Raw genomic sequence first — 19,417 nt, 5'->3', positions numbered from 1 at the left:
TACAATTTCAGGTTTCAAAAAGTGAATGCCTGCTATGAAAGAGGATGACTAAATGGAATGGAGAGAGAGAGAGAGAGAGAGAGAGAGAGAGAGAGAGAGAGAGGATACCTTTTATCGGATATCTCTTAGGCAATATTGCTGTGATGGAGTAAGGAACCTATTAGATACTCGTTTCAGTTTCATCTAAATTCCCTTGCAGCCCAATATTGGACAACTTACCTCGCCGCAAACGAGATGTTGCGCTTGTAAAGCGGAAAAATTAATGATCCCGGGCAGCTTGGTGTGCCCACGCTCCGATATATTGGCTAGCAGCGGGATGATGTTGACTGGTATGAAGAGCGTAAAACAGGACAGGTCAGTCTGGCACTGACAATATTATCCTCCACTTTGCCAAACGACAGAGATATATTGACGGGAGAGAAAAGTAGAAGTATCCCTCAGCAATTTGCAGGCATGCTCACAATGTAGGAATCCTCCTAAATATATAATATCCACTGACCGATATGCAAACACGTACGTATCTCCCGAGATATTATCAGATCCTAAAAAGCAATTAGTTTATTGTCACGATTAGTTCCAGCATAGGCTCCGGGAAGCAACACACACCAAGTGAAGCAGCAGGGATCTCTTCGATACGGGTACATCAAACACACAGCCCTGAATATGAGCTATCATGACACATATATCGATATGATATTTATATGTATAGCCGGTGAGAAACACAATAGAGTTTGCTACGCTCAGGCCCCAAGTGACTGCTGGCGAGTGCTGGCGATTGAGTGAGTGAGTGAGTGAGAGAGGGAGAGAGTGGCGCGGTGGCCGGCGATCGCTATGCCAGTGTACGTTTGCATTCACAGAGATGTGCAAGTAAGTGTAGGTCACCTCGGCTGAGCACATAAAAGGGATTCCTCGTGGTGGTGTTGGTGTGGTGGTATGCATGCTTCAATGGTTACTGACTGAAGATAGCAAGGAGAGGCTCATCACTCATACACACTCACACACAAACACACGGCCAATCATATACACATCATGTTATTCTCTCTGTCTCTCTCTCTCTCTTTAATTCATCTTACTTTCTCTCTCCCTCCATCTCACAGCCTGATAATCAATACAGTCAATACATTTTCTGACCAAGTTCAGGTGGCATGCAGAGGATAAGGTAAAGCAAACAAGCGTTTCTTTATTAAAATCCCTATTGATCCAAACATGTTTATGCCTTGCAATAACTAATTGCAATGGATATCGCGTAACACAGCAATGGCTGCAGTTCATAGTCGTGTGGTGAAGGAGATAAAAGCTTGGACCGTGCTACACAATTCAAAAGATTAACAGCTTTAAAAATAAACTCGAACAATATCATGATATTGATTTTTCTTTTGTTCGGTCTAAAGAATGGAAAAGGGCAAACAACAATTCACTACAATTGGAGGTGAACGAACAGTAAGTAACCCAAAAGCTAATGCTTATTTTGTAATTAATACCTGTAATCATAAAGCATATAGATGTAATACATACCTATTTTCTACAATTGTATTTCCCTATGAAATACAGGTGCTCTTGCTAAATTAATTGTCGATAGAGAGAAGGAGAGAAGATAATAGAGAGTGATAAAGAGAAAGAGAAAGAGAAAAGAGAGAGAGAGAGAGAGAGAGAGAGAGAGAGAGAGAGAGAGAGAAAGAGGAAGATAGGAAGAAACAGAAAAGGGAGAGCTAAGACAAAGCAATACAACCTTTCTCCAACCACAATATCATCATACTCCTTTCTCATAAACCCAGCATTGTCTCCCTGCATTGGATCATATCTCAAGAAGTAATTGATGCCCTGTTTTGCAACATAAATTTCACTTAAAATATCACATAACTGGTAACACAATAGGACTCTAGATATATACCATGCACCCCAAAGCTCTCTTTTGAAATTGGAAGCGAGAAATTGGAACTGTGAAGCCTGCTATATGACAATGTCTCATCCTGCACAAATCACACAATTATTTCATGATACATGTACGTCAGCCTCATGCTTATCTGATCTATTGTTGCATTCAACATCAATATCCCATGAAGAATGCAGAGAAATTCTATCAAAACTAAAAAGGGTTGCTTGAATTTCCCTCCATACCTACAACTTGTTCCCCTCCCTCTATTTGTATCATCTTCTCTCCTTTCCCTCCTCCACCGTGTCCACCTTTCGTTCTCATCCTTTTCTCTCTCTCTCTCTCTCTCTCTCTCTCTATCCCTCCCCTCCCTCTCTGTCTCTGTCCCTCTCTCTCCCCCTCTTCTTACTATTTCGTTCTTCAATCTAGTCTCCTTCCGACCTTTCTCTCTCTTCTCAATCTTTAAATGTCGACTCCTTTCTTAGGTTTGCCTATTATTAATTTGAATGCTTTTTTGTTATGTCATGACTCTCGTGTTAATTTATGTACATTATATATACACCTAAGTGTTTATCAATTATTTGCTAACTATATTGTAATTTGTTTACCGTATGTGCTGCCAGTGGAGGCCAATTTTCTATGTTTTGAATGTGGATCAATAAAAGAATATATCTATCTAAAAAAGCTGCTTAATAACATAAAGTTGAACGAAAATTATATATACATGATGCAAACTTAAAAGTGACTTGCACCTTTTTTTCACCATTATTTCTCACACATGTTACATTCCCCTATCGATACCACATTAGAACTTCAAACAGGATGAGATAATTCATACTTGTAATCTGAGCTCTAATGGCTTTCTGAGTATATTTTGATTCTTTAGTTTATAGAAGAAAAAAAAGTTATAATCTCGCAATCGTTGAAAACAACACGATAGAGAGACGAGAAGTAAAATGAAGAAAAAAAAAGTGAGTATAGAGCAGCAATTGATATATGTACAATGCACATCAATGTCTACATGTTATGTCTTGCTTACTACGTGGCTATCTGGCTATGTCATGCTATTAATATAAAGAAGGTTTCAACTGACCTCTACCCACATTTTCATTGCGAATATAAAGCAAAACCATACTGCCAAATCGTTTTCATATCACACTTGATTATTTCCCCTTCGTTCAACACCAATGCTAATTGGACCTTGAAATAATGCATTGTTCACTCAAGGTGCGCAGACATTGACGTCATCAATCAATGCTTATCATGAAATGGAAAAAATATGGAAGACATTCAAAAAGAGAATGATTCTAATTTTAGTTATTCCCCTAAAGACGGTTTTCATTTCATGTTCTTGATGTTCCTAACCTTGGCAGGGATTTAAACGCACCTTCTCCTCTTCCCAGAATCTCCTCTTGCAAGCCATCTGGAGGCAGATGGTTGTAAGACAGAATCTCATTACTGCATCGTCGCTAATCCCCCCTCCCCATGATGAGCAGAGGCAGAGAAGGTGGATCTTCATATTAAGGTTACTATTTGCCCCAAGCTAAATCTATACTTTTTTTTTCTGAATGATATTCCATTACACTATAGTGAATTATGATAGAACGATTATGCCTTTGCATCATAAATCTATATGTTTTCAATTACAAAAAGAAGGCATGCTCACCTTAATTTGGCTTTGTGAATAGAAAATCCAAAGCATTTGGAAAACTGATCACCTTTAAGAAACTTTGATGTCATAAGATATGGGAATATACATGCATATTATATTTCTCTACTCAATCCCCCTACCCTGGGATTGGCCTTTTGAATTTTTTTTGGTTGATTTTTGTTTTTTACAAATGGACATCAATTTGATAATCCGAGAAAAAATATGGCTCCATAAAAATATCATTATATCAAATGACTGAGAAATTAAGGTTGATGACAACACTTAACTATGTCATATTGATTTATATTGTTCTATGCTACCTAATAATCAAAATGTCCAAATCTAGAGAAAAATATATCTCTTCTTATCTGGTAACCATGACTGGAGGTATGTCCAACCCCTCTGAACTAATGAGAGAGCTCTTGGTGTCATCACATGCTCCCAGCGGCCATTAATTGGTTATCTGTCATTGAGTCTCACCCAACCATCTTTCTCTCTCTACCGATTGCTGTAATTAAATTCAATCTGAGAATCTCTGTGCCTGCTGAGCACGGGGGCTGGGTCCAAGGCAGGGTGAATATGACATCAAGGTCAGAAAACTGGTGGAGCAGTGTTTTGGAAGCTCAAAATTTCTTGCATTGGTGTTGCTAATGGCTTACCAAGCGTAACAAAACAGAAAATATAGACTTAGATTAATATGAAATGTGTTATATATTCAACTAGACTGCCTGAATAGGCCTATCATCAATGACATTAACGTCTATAGGTGAGCAATTGGTTATGATAGGTAAATCAAGTATAATGAGATGAGTTGATGCTTATTGCTGCAAAACAAAAGCTTCTACAGGAGAGGAAGATCTTGTTATTGTTGCAAATACCTCAGAAAATGACCTTGTATTGTTGGTGTCACACCTGGATAAACTTTATTAGTAGAAAGAAAAAGTTTTTTTTCTTCTACATAAGTGCACCTGGAGCATTTGCTTTAAAGTGATTCAGTGCCTTTAAATCTATTTTTTTTTATTAATAACTACTTGAAAGCATTTACATTTTACAATAAGAATTAATTGTGAATATGATTTAAAAATCAACAAAAACAATTTTTTGGGTTAAAATGGCATGTAGAGCAGAGATTGCAAAATTGGTCAGAACTGTGGCTGCACTGAATCAAGTTTGACTTAAATTGTAAGACTAACATCTATTGAAAGGGTTACAACTATTCAACGAATACAACACCGCATGTCATTAAAGAGTAGAGAAGAGAATGCCAAGTAAAGTAGTTTCTAGTCAAACCCGATGAAGTAGTACACTCCCCTAGCTGCACATCACGCATAAACACATTCATATCCTACCCTACCCCCTACCTGCAATAAACAACAACACCACACGTCCACTGACCACAAAACCTAAACCCTAATTTGAGCTCTCTGAGAAAACCATTACAGCAGACTAGCGAGCGAGCGTGGTCGAAGTCCATTAGGTTTCTAATAGAGAGGAGATCTGACGCAGGCAACCTGCATGGACTGGAGCTACGTTTAATCAAATTCTGTGATGTCTTTCCAAGCTGCCCTAGATATGATGGGAGCTGGTATGATCCAAAGATCTATATGACCAAAAGTGGATCTGTGGGAACCAATATTGGCCCAGGTCAGTGCTTGAGTCATAACGCATAATTTAAAGAGGCTAAAATATGTTATGTACGGATTGTGCTTTAAAGAAAAAAGTCATTCAAATTTTGAGCTGTTATAACCGGGAATTTGTTTTCACTGGAGAGTAGCCCCGGATAAAAACAGAATGATTTCAAACCAACCAAGAAAGCACAGATTTTTACAGACAAACAGCATTTCTAGTATGATAAATATAAGGTCCCAGATATCTTGGGCAAAGTGAATCGATTAGGAACATACTCAACTGCTCTTTACAAACTTCCTACACAAGTGGCAAATAATATTGAAAAATGCAAGACCCCCCCCCCCCTCAAACATTGGCGGGCTTTATTTACTCCTTCATACTCCCACACAAGCTGTAAACAACGGGAGAAAGACAGGCACGTAGTCTTAGTAGACAAAGAACAACCATATTTACAAAGTCTAATTTTAGTCATAACTTTGTGATCTGTGTGTATGTTTGGGTGAACTTGCAATGCACTGCTAATAATGAATAGGAGATCTCTTCAATATATATCGTATCCATTCAATGTGAAATTTTCTTCATTATTGATAGAGGTCCCAAAAGCCTTACAGCATAACAAAATAACTACAAAATAAAAAACTTCAGTGTAAAAGTCTATAGAATATGTACTAAGATTATAATAATATAATTATGCTGTTGCTGATTTTGATTTTATTTATTGCAATAAATTCAACCTGTTTTCCTTAGAAGGATGTGCTCCAGTAACTATCTGTGCTTTTTGTATTACTTCAAAATCAAAATATATGTTTATCAGCTAATAATACTGTAAGAATATATTTCAATGTGAAAGATAGTATACACACTAATGCAAGCACATATGACACCTGGTTATTTAACAACCCATCTGACCAATGCATCTTCCCTAGACCTCAGTATGATCATCTGTACAATCAAACGATTGAAATCCCATCCGTATCAAACATATATCATCTCGCACAATCAATCTGGATCACTGCAACTAAACCATTTAAATTAGATTCATTTCAGACACATGCTCACTCAACATATATTAATCCAGCAATTAAAATCTCATCTCCCGTTAACACGCTGCGTATGCTTGATTCACCACACAGAGAGAGCTACTGAATGTACTGTTTGCTTGCTACGGGCTGAAATGTTAATCAGCTTGAAAGTCCACTTTGATAATTACAAATTTGTACTTCTTATACACAGAAGCTCGAGTGTCCCTTCACTTCTATACACACTAGACAGAAATCTAATGAGAGTGGAGAATACCATTATAAAGATTCTAGTCAACCTAATTGTAAGTACAGGTTGGTTGTAGTTTGTATTGAAAAGGACTTAATTTTCTTTCTTTTTAATAGAGGATGTGTTGTGCTGATTCTCGATTCCCCATTAAAAACCCATTAAAAATACATCAAAGGTGCATTAAAAGCAGGCCTGATTAATAGACAGCATATCAAAATAAGAAACACAAAACTCATGTCCATGAGCCTCAAATCAGTACCGACATGACATAACTGCATGTAATATGACATTAATAATATACCTTACTGTTTTTATAATCATCTCTTACCATATTCATGATATCAACATATGTAGGTGTCACAATCTTTTGACATTACAGACATATGCACACATCATCAATCTATTAAAGGGCATTATTATTATGGCTACAAATTATATTACTTTGCATTAATTTTCTTATATTTCTGTTTTCTGTCTCCCATGGATCAAAGCAGATAAGATACAAAAAAGAACAAAATGGTCTAAAATGGTCTAAAAAATAATATACTGTTCTTGTATAGCACATATCACATAATTATACAATGTTTCTGTATGTGCCAGAGGCTTTTGGATATTATTAAATGGGATCCTTCTATATCTATTTTTTAAAATAATTGTGAGGATTGTATTTCATTCTGATGCAATGTATGAAAAAATAATCTAAAACTAGCTCTGCTTGTTTTAGATTATAAACCAAATATAAACCAAATAATATCCCCTACTATTCAAATGCATACCAAATGAAAAAAAAAAATTTGTGAGGATAAATTAAGATTCTATTGCTAAAAAAGAAAAGTGGATCAAGATTTCAGAGAGAGGAGAATAAAATCAAAGAGTTTATTTCTTTTTGAAAATATTTACAAACAACTAAAACAAGATGAGAGAAAAGGAGAGACTCCAAGAAATATAGTATCTACAGAAGAAAGACCAAGATCTCGCTATTGCTAATACAAGCAAAAAGTACAACAAACAATGATGTGAGTCATCAATAAAGAAAGGATAAAGTAGTATAAAAAGATGAAAAATGTCATCAAATTTGCTGTAAATCTAATGCATCATATGAGAATATAAAGAAAGAGCCCCTCTAATACCCCTCGCCCGTCCGTCTACACCCTCTTTGCCTTTTGTCCTGGGGGCTCGGTGTAGCTAACGGTAATGTCATTATGCTGACTAGTGATAATGGATCGAGCCGCATGCACAAAATATAACCATATGCATAAGCCATTTGTACAGCTCATCTATTTTAGGCTCGCAGAATTTTTCCCGCTCTCCGTCCGCGTGAGAAATGACCCATCCCCATAAACAGAGATGCTGATCATGAAAGGGGAGGAGGTGATTTGTTCTCATTTATCAACAACATGGTATTTTTTTACAGCATCAATTTGATGCCTCATTACTGAGTATTTTCCACTCAATTCATGGATGCGGAATCCTTTGTGGGATAGATACGAGTTATCACTCACGCACATGTAAATCACCCCCATTTTCCTTGTTTGAGGTTTATTGCAATGGCCTCTCATCAAAGCACTAATTAGATTGCATGAAAAAGTTGATGAATTGATGGACAAAGGCTCCCTTTCGTCAGCTTTTATCAACAATATAAACATCCCAGGGTATTCTGTATAAATGCTTTCAACTGTAAAGCATTAGTTTGTACTACATGTTTATAATTCATTAAATACTTGGAATTGGAGTTTGTTCTTCCAATCGTGTGGAGATTGAAAAATATCAAAGAGAGAGAGCGAAAGTATTTATAAAAAAATAGGGAAATTATCCTTGTGTAAATCCTTGTTGTATTTTCTCATTATGTATAACTACTTACTGCAATTTGTAAAACATATACTGTCAAAGCCAATGAAGAGAGTAGAAGCTGTACTTATCATTATCTAATTGCCTGTATAGGTACCGTAAATCTCTGTGTATAAGACACACTTTTTCCCGCTAACCGATGAGCATTGTGACATCACTCGTTCAATCAAAAGTAATGTGCCATAAAGGTGAGCTGATATAATAGTGCGCAGGTTATAATACTGCATAAGAAAACCATATGCCTGCCAATCAAGGCCTCCAAATAATTGGCTTAAGTCTGGTAGGGAGCTGTCTTAAATTAAGGGTAAAATACTTAGCCAAATACTAAGTAAAAAGCTTAAATTTTGGACTTAAGTATTGAATTGAATATGAGCCGAGGAACCTAATCTCTTGCTTACAGTTGATTATTGAAATTAATGATTATTTAATCAGCCTTACACATCACCACTGTCATAATTATCCTGATGAATCACAATAATCTTCAACATCAAATAAATAAATCCATTTGTATATCATTCTTGCATTACCATCATTACCTTTATCGTCACCATGCTCATCATCATGCCACTTGCTATTATTATCTTAATCATTATTACTACCATCATCCCCATCCCCATTGCCATCATCATCATCACCATGGACATCACCATGAACAACAACATCATCATCATCATCATCATCATCATCATCATCATCATCATCATCATCACCACCATCACCATCATCATCATCATCATCATCATCATCACCACCATCACCATCATCATCATCATCATCACCACCATCACCATCATCATCGTCATCATCATCATCATCTTCATTCCCACCATCACCATCATCATCGTCATCACCATCATCATTATCATGATCATGCTCATTGGCAATGTTTCCAACTTTAAAATAATTTGTAATAACCCACACATCTCTTATAAAACTGGTTATAAATATTAATAACCTACTCTGTTTCATCTAAAGTAAATGTGAGACCATCTCATTAGTAAGCAAATAATTACCGTTGATGAAGGTGATGGTACAAATGATCACAATGCACTTTCACTGAAGATAGAAGTACTATCTACACAGTGTAACAAACTTTTCTTCTTCCTTCAATGATGGGCGAACTATCTTTCATCACATGATTTACTTTTGACCAATCGTAGGGCAAGATCATATCTCCACATTATATGATGGTATATCATGTAAGTGATAATTTTGATAGCCTTGCAAATCCTTCAAACGCGTCAAAGATATATAAAACTTTTGCTATATATATATATGTCTTACCTTTCTTCCTATACTGGATTTCAATGGCCGATGCAGTAGGATTGAGGTTACTAAGATCCCATGTGAAGTTAGCATGGTCGGGTGCGATGCCGTCTACGTCTGGTCCACTTGGTTTGGAAGGTCCTAATAAATAGTAGAAAACAAATGCAAATGTGATAGTTTAAAGCGCTTCATGTATCTCTCAAATCACTTGCTTATGTCTCATGAGAAGAATATTCACTTGTTTAATGTCAATTTTCCATGTCAATTGTAGTCTGACGATGAAGTAGAGGCTACTTGTGGAGGCCACCAACCACCCAAAATACACAACTGTTGTTTTATCGTATCAACTATTCTTAAGAAGGTGGTAAGTATTAAAAGTGATGAATTGTACACTTAGTTTAATGTGTTTAATTCATTGGGGACAACTTAAATTTCATAAGACATTTACATTTTAATAAAATGCAAGTCAACAGAACTACTCCAGTGACGATTGCCCCACAGTCGACCTCTAACACTAACCCAGTTCTTTACTTCACCTCTGGAGCAAACTCTCTCAATCCAACCCCTAACCTACAACCCAATTTCAACCGAAGTTCTAACCCTACACCTCTGACAAAAAAAAAGAAGCCCTGGGCAATTGTAACTGAAGCAGAGAATACGTAGGCCCTGTTTTATAAATCAATACCAAGCTGCCATAACTGTTAAAAGCTACTGAAATCATTGCATTTGATTTGCTGAGAGCAAATTTATTATAGAAATGTGATAATAGCTATTGATAACAAGTTTCATAAAATTGGGCGGTGGGGAGCAACTTACGTCCTTGTAGAAATGTGGTAGGTTCCTCGGTGGTCTTCTCGCCATCGCCGATAGTATTGAGGGCCAGCACCTCTACGCGATACTTGGTTTCAGGACTGGCTTCGTATATGAGGGTAAGATCGTCATCGACTGCTAAGGGAAAGTTCTCCTCATCGCCTAGGGTCTCATCGACCACTGGAGTGAAACATTTTGTAGAAGGAAGGGGAATAAAAGACAACCGTGTAGGACAAAATCTTTCAAAATTTCCACAATCAAAATAAAACTCCAAGGAATTAAATTTTTAAGACACCTGTGACAAAGAGTAATTGTCATTTAAAAATCTGTGAGGGAAAAAAAAATCAATTCAGATTTTAAGTTCTTTGAGAAATATAAAATGGCACTCTGCTAGCAAATTAGCTGTTTTTCAGAATATGATTCATATGCTCTCTTAATTTTTTTTGGTACAAATAGAGTCTCACAATTAGGGACAAAAAAAGGACAACTCAGAGAAGACAATGCATTATGACATTTGAAACCTTGTAATCATATTTAAAGCAGGCAAACTGGTGCTATGCACTAAAAATATACAAAATAATAGAGAGAGAGAGAGAGAGAGAGAGAGAGAAAGAAAGAGAGAGAATGGGAGTGGGAGAGGGAATAGAAGGGAGAGAGAGAGAGAGAGAGAAAGAGAGAGAGAGAAAAAAAAATGATAGGGAAAGAGAGATGCAGAAGAGAAAAGACATAGAAACATGAATACAACTCAAGTTCGCCAATTGTCAGCAATCAAGAACAATACCAAACATAGAAACACAAAAACAGCTGTAAATAAACACAAAGAGATAGAAAGAACAATCAGATACTCAGGTATGAGACAGGCAGGCTTACCTGGTGTAATTATAACGTTGTATCCTGTGAGATCTCCATTGGTAAGGATTGGTTCTTGCCAATTAAGGACCAAGCGGTAAGAATAGACATCAACCTTGAGCTTATATACAGGGCCGGGTGCTGCAATGACAACAAGGACACAGAAAAGAAGTTTTAAAACCTGGAGCAGATAAAAACAAATACTTATAGTGTTTCAGGGTCTTACCTGCCTACATTTAATCCTGTATTAACCACTTATCATGAATATGGAGTAATTTCAAATTGATGTACCGGTAAGGTGGAAATGTTCATTTATATTCACATAAATCATTGATAACTAATACCAAGCATAAGGTGTAAAAATAATGATGTAGAGTTGTGAAACTAATTGCCTCATTAGCTATGTCCAATCAATGTTAGGCCAAAGATCCAACAGCGCAAATTTCCTGATACATGTACTATGTAAATGTACATGTATGTTCTCAAAAATAAAAACAATGAAAAACATGTATCATTCAAATGAATGGGGCATGTTTTGTACTCCATTCTTCAATAGCCTGATTGAGTAAGCAACTCCTGCACATGTTCCATCATTTTAAAACTATGTGTTTTCAAACTGTTCATAATATGTTGTTTTGGTTTTAGTTTAGCTCTCACATGGTTACTGCTTTGAGACTGATATACATACATCAATGTATGTTTTATGCTTAATTTCAATATCAAAACTCACATGCCAAATTTACAAATCTTGTTCTTTGTATCTGCTTGTTACAGTAATCAAACGCCATTACTGGATAAAGTTGTCGCAGACGAAATTGAAGTTAGCAGAGTGTTAATGAAGCGTAGGTGTTTTGATGCATGCATTTTAATTTGGATTTTAATCTGGCTTTAAATGATTCGATAGATGAAGATTCTCTGACTTCTGTGGGGAGCAGGTTCCATTTGGTGAATGGACTGGGTAGAAACATCTACTTATAGCAGTCCTTTTCAAATCTTCATTACAAAATCAATATCATCACAATTTTGGTAAGGATGCATCATCTGGGGGGTGTTTCACAAAGATCCTGAGTTTAACTTATCTCTAAGTTGGACTTAACAATTATGGAAAGCCGTTAGCATCTTTGAAAATATTTTGTAAAAGTTATTTTAAAAGGCATAAAATGTTCATGTTTTCTATTATCAAGGAGATATCATGTTCTTGATGTGGATTTATGAAAAGTCTAAAATACTTTAATTCTTGCTTTTGAATGTATTTTATTTTAAGGCTACAAATGGCTCTCCATAATGATTAAATCCAACTCAGAGTTAAGTTCCACTTGGGATCTTTGTGAAACACCCCCCTGGACTGAGTAACTGACTTACGTGCTGAATCAGTGACAACTTCCACAACATCTGATGCGGGACCTTCTCCAGCGTTTGTGAAAGCTTTGACTGTGATCTCATACGTGGTTGCAGCTTGGAGGTTTCCTACAACGCAAGGCGACTTGACACACATCTGCTTATCCTGACCGGATGCGATTTTCACATTGTAGTAAACCTGCAAGACAAAGAGAATTGGGGGTAGTTGAACACCACAGTGGACATGCAACATGAATATATGTATGTCAAGGAATGCTCCCCAGGGTGTGGGGAATGTGCAACATTGTATTTGGGTAAGCCTGAATCTGCTGACCGGGGTATTAATGTATCTGTAAAGCGCTAAGACACATCCTTGTATCGATGTATTGGGCATTATATAAAAGTGGAATATTATTATTATTATTATTATAGTTACATCCATAAGCATGTCTTCAAGGCGTGATGAGTTCCATCAAACAGTTCGCTTGTTGACAATACATCATGTACATGTATCAACAGGAAATACTGTATATTATGTAAATTTGCATTCAAATGCATTTTTAGCACTGAGTGGAAGGATTTGATAATAACGCTGAAATGACTTTAAGCCTCAATCATCATTTCCACCCATGATTTCTTGGGAAGATTTTATGTTCTTCGTGATTTCAGGAGCTATTAAAACAAATGCAGTCATCCTGAATGTAGCTATCATTGTTATAACTTCCGGAGTCTATGATCTACAAGCATTGCTTTCTCTTTAGGCTCCATCATATTTCTTCCTTTATTTAAAATTAGTCTTATGTATTAGTCTTTTCGTTTGTATAAATGCATCCCAAAAAATGATTACAAAAAATGTAACATGTCAAATGTAATGATGTGTTATACAACATGTGAAATATGAAAATAAACTGAAACTGAAACTGAACTGGACATAAGCTACTTAAACTGGGACAGATGCATCACTGCGAAGGTTTGTTTGTGAAACAAATGGCACTTGTTGGGAGACATTGCCTGTCATGGGATTGGCTAACTTACATTGTAGCCTCCGAGTTTTCCGTTGGCATCTTCTGGATCTATAGGTTCCCATGTGACGTTAACTTCATTAGCTGAGATGGCTTCCACTGTAACACCTGACGGAGAGGCACCCGGAGCTAGGTAGGTAGGAAACAGAGGGAAGGAAATCAGTTTGTAGCACAATGATATGGATGATGTGATTTAACATGGCATAAGGATTTGTTTACACATAAGGTTGTGAACTCCAGGATAACCAATCATGTGGCCTTACTACAACTCATATTTTTACTTATCAAATATAACATTTAAGTAGCATATGTAGTTTCCCTTTGGGGAAACAAAGAAAGAAAGAAAATCATTAAACAGATGGTGAACTCTTTCAAAGCCAAAGAAAATTGTTTGCGTACTGGCGGGTATGCGAGAGGTCTTGCGAGTAGGCGGCGTACTATCAATCAATTATTCAAAATCAAAATGGCTGCCAACGCCGACCTGTCTACAATGGCCACTATTTGTGTTTCCCTTGTTTGATAGTTTTGTCGATTTGCCACCTTTGCCCCATTTCAACTTCCTCAAATATCAAGCAGGGTTGGGCAAGAGGCGAGGATATGATGGAGTGTTCCGGAAGGGGCATATATATATATATATCTCCATAATGTCAACCAAAACGGTGTAAATTAGAATACGAAGGGAGGAAATCTATGCAGGCATTTACTATGAAGCATAGGACCCTGTGAGGTAGCCGTATACATTAATTAATCCTATGTACAAGTAGATTCAACAAATTTATAGATGTAGTTCGAAAATGATTACATCTTATCATGATCGTTAATTTTTTGTATCCCATTCATGTTCAATTTGTGTACGTTTCTATTTAATCACATGATTGTAATCCATGTAAATTGAGGTGTATGACTGCAATTATGAATTTTTTTTTAATGAATTAAAATTAATTAAATGACACTAATTAGGAAGGAATGAAAAGTGCATCCTTACCAGCTTCTCCAGAGAACCCATAATGAATCTCTGGCTCGGGTCCTGGTCCCCCACTATTCATTGATCGTACAGAGAACTCATACTCCTCGTAAGGTTTCCTGGCATTTACGATGAAATTCTGGATGATTCCAGTAGGATTAGCATCGGTGTTTTCTGGGTATACTGTATCCTTTACGAATGGTTCACTTGACATCCTGGGTCTGTATGCAACCTCGTAGTGGAAATCATCCCCACCGTAGTAGAAGGGGTGAATGGACTGAAACAAAGAATTCAAGTGACCATCAAGTTATGCTCAAGTAATGCTAAAGACACATCTAGTCAGTAGAAAGACTAGCTAATTCCGATGTAAACTGACTACTGAATGACCACTGCGAACGAGTATTTCTTGGGCCATCTAATGTTGTTTTAACTGTATATACCACAAGCAGTTCAGGTAATCAGACCTGCCAACCTCTGGAGTTCAAAAACTGTATTCTTTAATCCCAAAAGTTGTATTTTACTGACAAAAGTTGTATTCTTAAAAATAAACATGGACTGTTACGTGCATCAATGCCTCTTACAGTTCCTACATACAGGAAGAATTTTTTTTATGGATCATTGGTTGAATATGCATGATTTCTTCACGACGGGTGTGTTCGATGAACTTATAATGAATATCCCAAAATTGCCGTTGTGAGATGCTTAATAGGACAGAATGGGCATTTTGCCATTGAAAATGGCACAACACACACACACACACACACACAAAATAAAAAAAATACAATTAAAAAAAAAAAAAAAAAAAAAAAAAAAAAATTGTTGATTTTTTTGTTGAAAATCATATTTTATTGAGGGAAATTGTACTGTCGTATTTGCTTCTAAAAATCGTACTAAATACGACTAAATCGCACTGGTTGGCAGGTCTGGGTAATACGTATCATATTTGGAGCAAGCGCCATGAACGTCTGAGCTGGCGAATACCAGGGCTATAGAAGACATTATCATTATTATTGTCAATAACCAAAAAATCATTGTCTATCTATAACTACGACAGTTAGACAAAGTGTTTGTATTGTTTATTCAAAATAGGAAATAAAAAGAAAATAAAGCAAATATATTCTTGATTTTTACATCTGTATATAATACCTTGATCACTATTAAAGAGACTGCCAAATAATCAGTAGAAATGTTAAGAATACAAAATTACAATCTTATCATCTTTGGAGGACCTACCTGCCATCTTATGACCATTGATTCGGGTCTAGTACCACTTCCGCTGACTTCAATTGGATTTTTAGAGGGTGGGGCAACTTGAGGATCGACCGTTGGAGCTACCCCCGCACTTGGTTCAGACCTCCCGATCTCGTTCACAGCAATGACACGGAACTGATAATCCACGAACGGCTGCAGGTGAAGCACTTTGCGATACCGTGAAGTATCATCATCAGCTGTCTCGTTCTGTGAATGAGAGAGAGAGAGAGAGAGAGAGAGAGAGAGGGAGAGAGAGAGAGAGAGAGAGAGAGAAATACCATTTAATAACTGAATTCAAAATCACAACAGAAATTAAGATCAATAAGTGGGATAATGGATTAGGAACATGGCGATGATGATGATATTGATGATGGTGATGTTGCCAATGATGATGCGCAGCTGCTGCTGCTGCTGATCGTATCAAAGATGATAACAGGGGGAAAAAAAATAACATCTCTATGCACACCAAATGTGCTTTGAGCTCACTGCACGATACGATCTGACTATGTTCCGATTAGATATGATTAATAAAATCTAAATTTTAAGAGATTTCATGCTTTCTTGGAAGAGGAAAAGCTAAATCCACTCAGAACTGTGGTGACATCAGACCAGTAGTGCGATTGTCCATGATTTGAAGCCCATTTCGCTTTTATTCTAACTACCGTATTTTCCGGCGTAAAGGCCGCAGTATTTTCGGGTGAGAAAAAATCAAAAAGTCGGGGTGCGGCGTATACGCAACAACAACAAAATTCAGCGGTCAAAACATCACGTCCATTTGCACGTATGGGACTATAGGAACGGTAGCATGACTAGACAATGGTACAGGACAATTCTAGAATAACTCCACACAACTTACCGACAAGTTTATGTTGCATAGTTGACATGAAGACGAAAAAACTTATTTTTCTAATAAAATCTGCCGATAGATCTAGATCTAAGTCCATACCATTGCATCGCCAAAAAGTAAACAAAGGGACAGGCCGTTACTTACGGAGCTAGCTGCCGCGCAACGCAACTGCGCAGGTCGAAAATGCTATTTCGGATTACACCGCACATCAAGGAAGGGGTATTGTAGGATACCAAATCTGCGTACGATACAGTACTAGCTTAAAAGTCGATGAAGATCTGCTAAATTATGATCATTTTTGAGGTTAACTTCTTGTTGATTTATAAGAATATTGATGAATTTGGTATAGTTTGTAAAAAAAAAAGAGTGTTCTACAAGAAAATTACGATTTTGTTTGGTCCGTTTTTTTTTTTTTTTTTTATTTTTTTTTATGTTGTAGTTTTTTTTTTTCCTCTACGAAATGTCAAAGTTGGGGGTGCGGCCTATACGGCGGTGCGGCCTTTACGCCGGCAAATACGGTAGAACATTTCAATGCACTAAAATTCTGCTTGTTAGTACTATGATCTTTATTTACATACTAAATGAAGAAGAAGTTTGTTTAGATCTAATACAAAATTGCAATTTCTTATGAAAATCGGATCACAGGACCATCATGTAGTGTGCGGTGGACTTTAGAAATACGACCCTCAACAGTGGGAAATCTGTCCCATGCTTTCAAGGCGAACTTACTGCTTGGAATTGCCAGTGCATATCTGCCCACTTGGTGTCGTACTGGATGATGTAATAGAGGATAGGAGCATTGTTGTCATTGCCAGGATCCCAGAAGAGGTCCATTGCAAACTCTTGTTCCTTGGCTCGCAGCTGCAGATTCTGAGGAGGACCAGGGTGACCTAGGAGAAACACAATGAAAATCAAATCTTAAATAAAACTTTCCATTTTTTTCTTCTAAAAACCAAAATACTGTATAACATGACATTGAAAACAACAAATCCTCACCTTCTTAAAATAATGGCCTCAGTCATATTTTGAAGAAAATTATATTTTTGCCCAAGTCATCTCTATACGAGGCTATCCACCTTTGTTAAATGGCATGTCGGCTGAATTGAACATATTTACCGGTTTACTGCTTATGCCCAGTTAGTATAATGGCTTAAGTCAAGCATGTGACTTAGGCCATTTTAATTTTGGGCCTGTGTCAAGAAATGTGAGGCATCAACAAAGACGACTGAGATGGAAATGTGTTAATTTCTATTAACTATATTGTATGTAGTGGGAATAAATGAAGTGAACTGTAAAATTGCCTACTGAAAGTCACAACGGCATGATTGCAAATTGGCTTAAGTAATCTAATCCTCTCATGAAACAGATTTGATAGACAGCATTATTTGTATTTTAATAGTCATATGTCATCTTGTGAGCATCTTCTGGGCATCTTGTGAATCAGTTCAACAGCTCCTGATGGTACGAGCAATAAACAGTACCTAAGGTGTCACGATAGATATCATTTTATAAGTCGTACCTTTCACAACGAGTTGAGCAGAAGCATTCACTGAGTGAACTGTGTCTGTACTCTCATCAAGGGTTGTTTCCACAAAGCATGTATAGGTTCCTGAATTAGAAAACATGGCGTTGTCTATTCTCAAGGAGTTGTCCTATTGAGGAAAGAATAAGAACTAATATTAGTACAGTGATCTCATTTAAACTTTTTTCATTTCTTCAATCAAAAAGACTATTCAGGCATTTCAAAATGAGCAATACTAAATGTTTTTATAATTTTAAAAACTACCAATTATCTCTATAACAAATGTATCTGAAAAAATATTAAGCAGAGCATTGTGTTTAAAAAATCTGTGTATACAATTATAGTGTTTAAAAAAAAAAAACCAAACAATTTCTGAAACAATTATGGAAGAAAAAGGGAAATAAAAACATCCCAAAGATACAAAACAATTATCACTTTACCAACAAACAGTGATAAAGATTAGGACTTATATCTACAATAAACAGACGAGCTCTTGTTTTTCGGATTTGAACCCTCAGATGGATAATAATCATTTCCTTTCTCTGACAAGTGACACAATACAATAATGAAAAATCAACCAAAATGAGAGAAAGATATCGTCATTGGCAAAGACAAACAAAGACCTATCTAAATGTTATGTCTATTACATGCATGAGTTTCAATGAGTTTCAATGACAAATGACAAAAATCAGTGACAAATCTGCTGTTAACCAATCAGAAGCAAGGATTTCAGTAACTTATAACAAAAACTGTCATTTGTCACTGATGACAAGTTTTGTGAAATGGGTCCCTGTAGTAGCATGCATATTGACCTGATTAGCCTCGAGTCTCTGACCGTCTTTCATCCAGTAGGTTTCAGGTTTATCGAGCTCATGGTCATACGTGATCTCACACTGGAAGGTGGCTGTAGTGTCCTCTCGAACCGTCAGATCAGCAGGGGGGAGGGTGATTATTGTCTTGCCTGTTCAGTGGTTGTAGGAGGAATGGGAGGGAGAGAGAGATCACAAGTTTCATTTTTTCATCTTTATTGCCATCTTGTACTTGTTATACCTGGCTGTTTGGCTCACTATTGTATATTTACTGTATCTTTAACTTTATTGTATTACTTGTAAACATGATCAGTTTTGGTCCTTGGAACTTTGAATCATGTATTTTATGTCTTTTTATACCGAAACAAAACAAAAAAATTCAACAAAAAAAAAAAAAATTCAAAATGAATATCATCTCTCTTTATCAACTTCATTGTGCTATGCTGCAGATCAGCATAATATTGTTCTT

General features: G+C 36.6%; 1 protein-coding gene across 6 annotated transcripts in view; it reads right to left on the bottom strand.

The window, feature by feature from the left end:
- The window catches only part of LOC115917984 (neuronal cell adhesion molecule-like), a 105,960-nt gene that overhangs the window by 21,753 nt on the left and 64,790 nt on the right, over positions 1–19,417 (bottom strand). For all 6 annotated transcript variants that reach the window (XM_030997818.1, XM_030997853.1, XM_030997839.1 and 3 more), the window contains 10 exons: positions 18,952–19,100; positions 18,137–18,269; positions 17,347–17,507; positions 15,753–15,977; positions 14,541–14,796; positions 13,569–13,684; positions 12,558–12,732; positions 11,217–11,336; positions 10,353–10,526; positions 9,555–9,677 (listed from right to left, as the gene is read on the bottom strand). In XM_030997818.1, the coding sequence (XP_030853678.1) occupies positions 9,555–9,677; positions 10,353–10,526; positions 11,217–11,336; positions 12,558–12,732; positions 13,569–13,684; positions 14,541–14,796; positions 15,753–15,977; positions 17,347–17,507; positions 18,137–18,269; positions 18,952–19,100 (1,632 nt within the window). The remainder of the gene's footprint in view (positions 1–9,554; positions 9,678–10,352; positions 10,527–11,216; positions 11,337–12,557; positions 12,733–13,568; positions 13,685–14,540; positions 14,797–15,752; positions 15,978–17,346; positions 17,508–18,136; positions 18,270–18,951; positions 19,101–19,417) is intronic.

Source organism: Strongylocentrotus purpuratus, unplaced genomic scaffold, assembly GCF_000002235.5.
Source record: "Strongylocentrotus purpuratus isolate Spur 01 unplaced genomic scaffold, Spur_5.0 spur5_contig_858, whole genome shotgun sequence".
In the NCBI taxonomy this organism is placed as follows: Eukaryota; Metazoa; Echinodermata; class Echinoidea; order Camarodonta; family Strongylocentrotidae; genus Strongylocentrotus; species Strongylocentrotus purpuratus.
This window is presented reverse-complemented; position numbering and strand designations above follow the sequence as displayed.